Source organism: Hypanus sabinus (assembly GCF_030144855.1).
Source record: "Hypanus sabinus isolate sHypSab1 chromosome X1 unlocalized genomic scaffold, sHypSab1.hap1 SUPER_X1_unloc_14, whole genome shotgun sequence".
NCBI lineage: Eukaryota > Metazoa > Chordata > Chondrichthyes > Myliobatiformes > Dasyatidae > Hypanus > Hypanus sabinus.
Window position 1 is genome coordinate 490,001 of NW_026778962.1, and position 5,522 is coordinate 495,522.

The window sequence follows — 5,522 nt, forward strand, 5'->3', positions numbered from 1 at the left end:
AAACTGGATAAGTAAAGTACATGGGTCCAATGTCCATTTAGAAATTGGATGGCAGAGGGGAAGAAGCTGTTCCTGAATCGTTGAGTGTGTGTCTTCAGGCTCCTGTACCCCCTCCCTGATGGCAGAGGGGAAGAAGCTGTTCCTGAATCACTGAGTGAGTGTCTTCAGGCTCCTGTACCCCCTCCCTGATGGCAGAGGGGAAGAAGCTGCTCCTGAATCGCTGAGTGTGTGTCTTCAGGCTCCTGTACCTCCTCCCTGATGGCAGAGGGGAAGAAGCTGTTCCTGAATTGTTGTGTGTGTGTCTTCAGGCTCCTGTACCTCCTCCCTGATGGCAGAGGGGAAGAAGCTGCTCCTGAATCGCTGAGTGTGTGTCTTCAGGCTCCTGTACCTCCTCCCTGATGGCAGAGGGGAAGAAGCTGTTCCTGAATTGTTGAGTGTGTGTTTTCAGGCTCCTGTACCTCCTCCCTGATGGCAGAGGGCAAGAAGCTGTTCCTGAATCATTGAGTGTGTGTCTTCAGGCTCCTGTACCCCCTCCCTGATGGCAGAGGGGGAGAAGCTGTTCCTGAATCGCAGAGTGTGTGTCCTTGGGCTTCCTGATGGTAACAATGAGAAGAGGGCATGTTTTGGGTGGTGGGGATGCTAAATGACGGACGCTGCCTTTCTGAGGCACCGCTCCTCGACGATGTCTTGGATACGATGGAGGCTGGTGCCCGTGATGGAGCTGACTAAGTTTACAATTGCCTGTAGCTTTTGATGATCCTGTGCAGTGACGATGACGTAACCAGTTAGAATGCTCTCCGCGGAACATCTGAGGAAGTTTGACGTCAGTGGTGGGTAAATTAATGGAAAGCATTCTTCGAGATGGTATATATAATTATCTGGATAGACAGGGTCTGATTAGGAGCAGTCAACATGGATTTGTGCGTGGAAGGTCATGTTTGACCAATCTTATTGAATTTTTTGAAGAGGTTACGAGGAAAGTTGACGAGGGTAAAGCTGTGGATGTTGTCTATATGGACTTCAGTAGGGCCTTTGACAAGGTTCCGTACAGAAGTTTAGTTAGGAAGGTTCAATCGTTAGCTATTAATATTGAAGTAGTAAAATGGATCCAACAGTGGCTGGATGGGAGATGCCAGAGAGTGGTGGTGGATAACTGTTTGTCAGGTTGGAGGCCAGTGACTAGTGGTGTGCCTCAGGGATCTGTACTGGGCCCAATGTTGTTTGTCATATACATTAATGATCTGGATGATGGGGTGGTAAATTGGATCGGTAAGTATGCAGATGATACTAAGGTAGGTGGCACTGTGGATAATGAAGTAGGTTTTCAAAGTTTGCAGAGAGATTTAGGCCAGTTAGAAGAGTGGGCTGAACGATGGCAGATGGAGTTTAATGCTGATAAGTGTGAGATGCTACAGTTTGGTAGGAATAATCAAAATAGGACATAAATGGTAAATGGTAGGGCATTGAAGAATGCGGTAGAACAGAGTGATCTAGGAATAATGGTCCATAGTTCCCTGAAAGTGAAATCTCATGTGGATAGGGTGAAGAAAGCTTTTGGTATGCTGGACTTTATAAATCAGAGCATTGAGTATAGGAGTTGGGATGTAATGTTAAAATTGTACAAGGCATCGGTGAGGCCGAATTTGGAGTATCGTGTACAATTCTGGTCACCGAATTATAGGAAAGGTGTCAACAAATTGGAGTACAGGGGAGATTTACTAGAATGTTACCTGGGTTTCAGCACCTAAGTTACAGGGAAAGGCTGAACAAGTTAGGTCTTTATTCTTTGGAGCGTAGAATGTTGAGGGGGGACTTGATAGAGGTATTTAAAATTATGAGGGGGATAGATAGAGTTGATGTGGATAGGCTTTTTTCCATTAAGGGTAGGAGAGATTCAAACAAGAGGACATGATTTGAGAGTTGGGGGCAAAAGTTTAAGGGTAACACGAGGGGGAACTTCTTTACTCAGAGAGTGGTGGCTGTGTGGAACGAGCTTCCAGTAGAAGTGGTCGAGGCAGGTTCGGTATTGTCATTTAAAGTAAAATTGGATAGGTATATGGACAGGAGAGGAATGGAGGATTATTGTTTTTGTTTCTTTTACCATTCTCTGTAAACTCTGGAGACTGTTGTGCGTGAAAACCCCAGGAGATCAGCTGTTTCTGAGATACTCAAACCACCCCGTCTGGCACCAACAATCAATCCACGGTCAAAGCCACTCAGATCACATTTCTTCCCCCGTTCTGATGTTCGGTCTGAACAACAACTGAACCTCTTGACCGCGTCCGCGTGCTCTTATGCGTTGGGTTGCTGGCGGATGGAATATCTGCGTTAACCAACAGTTGTACGTGACAGAGTGGCCGCTGCATATTGACAGCTGTCCTTCGTTCCCCCCTCCCCCTCACCCATAGCTTTCTGGTTGACGACAGCCTGCACCTTCTCGCCGAGAGAGGAGATTATCGAAAGGTGGAGTGAGCTGGGGACGCCGTGTGACTGAATGAGGCGTTGGCACTGGTACCTTGCACCCTTCTGAGCTCTGATCGTGTCGTCCCGCTCCTGGCGTGTGAGTCTGCGGACAATGTTCTGATCCTGCGGCAGGGAGGACGTGATTTTCGGTGAAGGGTTTGGTTCAAGGTTGTGAAGTCGGAGGTAAAAGCCGTGTGTGTGTGTGGGCGCGCACGCGCGATACCAGACACCGCCACCGAGAGGCGCACTCTTGCCACGGCTTCAGTGACCCCGGACCTCCCTGTGCCAACGTTCCCTACCCACCCATCAGACCTCACCAGCCAAAGCCCCGAGCTGCCTTGCCTAGGATGTAGAACAGTACAGGCCCTCAGTCCACTTTTTAATCTATGATCGATCGATCCAGTCTTCCCTCCTACATAGCCCTGTATTTTACCAACCCTGTGCCTATCCAAGTCTCTTAAATGACCCTGATTCATCTGCCTCTACCACCACTCCTGGCAGCGTGTTCCACGCACCCAGCACTCTCACCTTTGATAGCGCCCCTGTACTTCCCTCAATCACTTTAATAATGTCTCTGACTGCCTGCTCAGACAATGTCTTCTTCAGCTCTATCAGGTCACTTCTCTCCAAAGAGAAAACGCCCAAGCTCGCTCAGAGATGTGCCGGGAGATCCCCCCCTGTCACTCTGCCCGAGGCTCCCACTTCCTGCTTCCACTGAGGCGACCAGAACTGAGCACTCCAATACCCCCAAGTGTGTTCTAACCGGGGTTTTACAGAACTGCCGCGTTACCTCGTAGCTCCCCAACTCAAATCTCCCAACTAATGGGTGCCAACACGACAACCGCCCTGCCTTCTGTGCTGATAACGTTGCTGGTGCGGATTTGGGCCTCGGTACGCTGTGGCGTGTCATGTCTGCCGGTTTGCTTCAGCCCGGGGAGCAGCTTCCGTCAGTCAGCAGGCCTGCTATGCGAACAGCCATTCCTATGGTATTGCCCCCGTCTCCTCCAAAGCCCGTTCCCCGGGATCAGGGACCCAGACCACACTCAGCCACCCTCGCCTGTGAGCTGAGCCGACTGAAAGTCGGGGAAGTGCCCTGAATAACTGATAAATAGGTAAACCTGTGATTTCTCTTTGCACTTTGCGGCCAGGACAGAACCTTGGCACTGTGAGTCCTCTCCCCACCGTCGGTGGGAATATCTACGCCACCCAGGGGCACTGAAGCTTCCCGGTGATTCCCGGCGTGTGAGCGGGAGGATTCCGTCTGTAAGGAGTCGGTGATTTTGAAGTGAAGTGCGTCTGAGACAGTTTTGTGTTTCCACTTTGCCTTTATTCTCGAAGTTTTACGGAGGCTTTGCCTTCACACACGCGAGCGACACAGACGAAGGTTTACAGATGAGTTCGAAGGGCCGGGGCACGGTCGACCGCCGCGGGAGGTTAGAAGCTGCGGGTCAATGGCACGCCGGTCTGCAGCGGACGCTTACTGAATGTGCACTGACAACTCGTCCCGCCGTCAGACCCCACAGAGCTGGAGGGGTGATTCCGGGACTACCCAGGTGGAGAGTCTGCAAAAGCGCGGGTTGTTCCCCCGTGGGACAGGAGTCTGAGCACGTTTGGTTGGGAAATCTGACCTTACACAACGTAGAGCACCACAGCACAGTACAGGCCCTTCGGCCCGCAATGTTGTGCCGACCCTTTAAGCTGCTGTAAGATCAATCTCACCCTTTCATCCGTGTGCCATCCCGAGAGTTTCTTAAATGCCCCTAATGTACCTGCCTCTACCACCATCCCTGGCAGGGCGTTCCACACACCGATATCCCCGCTGTAATTTCCTGCAATGACTTTAAAATTGTGGCCTCTTGCATAAGCCACTTCCACCGGGGGGAAGGGTCTCTGGCAGTCCACTCTACCTCAGCCTCTTAGCATCTTGTATCAGGTCCCCTCTGCTCCTCCTCCTCTCTCCAAAAGGGGAAGCTCGAGCTCGCCCAGACTATCGTCATGAGACACGCTCTCTAAACTCCTCTGCACTGAGACTGCGAGTGGTCTTTGCCACAGAGAGGGAGGCAGGAGCTCACTCAGCCTTTCCTCAACAGACGTGCGAACGGAGGCCGAGGAGGTTTCCCTGTCCGGACGGGCGTGCGGGGGGAGATTCCGACCCCCGCAGCATGACGGGGTTGCTGATCTCGGAAAGGGGGAGCGGGCATTGGAGAGCGCCCAAAGGAGGTTCACAGGAATGAAAGGGTTAACGTTTGATGGCTGTGGGCCTGTACTCACTGGAGTTCAGCAGAGTGAGGGATAACCTCATTGAACCCTATCGAAATCTAAAAGACCTTGATAAAGTGAATGTGGAGAGGATGTTTCCTATAGTGGGGGAGTCTAGGACCAGAGGACACAGATAGAGTGGATGTGGAGTGGATGTTTCCGATAGTGGGGGAGTCTAGGACCAGAGGACACGGACAGAGTGGATGTGGAGAGGATGTTTCCTATAGTGGGGGAGTCTAGGACCACAGGACACAGATAGAGTGGATGTGGAGTGGATGTTTCCTATAGTGGGGGGGTCTAGGACCAGAGGACACAGATAGACTGGATGTGGAGAGGATGTTTCCTATATTGGGGGAGTCTAGGACCAGAGGACACAGATAGAGTGGATGTGGAGAGGATGTTTCCTATCATGGGGGAGTCTAGGACCAGAGGACACAGATAGAGTGGATGTGGAGAGGATGTTTCCTATAGTGGGGGAGTCTAGGACCAGAGAACACAGATAGAGTGGATGTGGAGAGGATGTTTCCTATAGTGGGGGAGTCTAGGACCAGAGGACACAGATAGAGTGGATGTGGAGAGGATGTTTCCTATAGTGGGGGAGTCTAGGACCAGAGGACACAGATAGAGTGGATGTTTCCGATAGTGGGGGAGTCTAGGACCAGAGGACACGGACAGAGTGGATGTGGAGAGGATGTTTCCTATAGTGGGGGAGTCTAGGACCAGAGGACACAGATAGAGTGGATGTGGAGTGGATGTTTCCTATAGTGGGGGGGTCTAGGACCAGAGGACACAGATAGAGT

At 51.4% G+C, this 5,522-nt stretch overlaps 1 protein-coding gene across 1 annotated transcript in view; it reads left to right on the forward strand.

Annotated features, from left to right (window-relative positions):
* The window catches only part of pgap3 (post-GPI attachment to proteins phospholipase 3), a 44,833-nt gene extending 41,064 nt beyond the window's left edge, over positions 1-3,769 (forward strand). Inside the window, exon 8 of the mRNA XM_059957774.1 lies at positions 2,409-3,769. Coding sequence (XP_059813757.1) covers positions 2,409-2,472 — 64 coding nt within the window. The 3' untranslated portion in view covers positions 2,473-3,769. The remainder of the gene's footprint in view (positions 1-2,408) is intronic.
* The last annotated feature ends 1,753 nt before the right edge of the window (positions 3,770-5,522 follow it).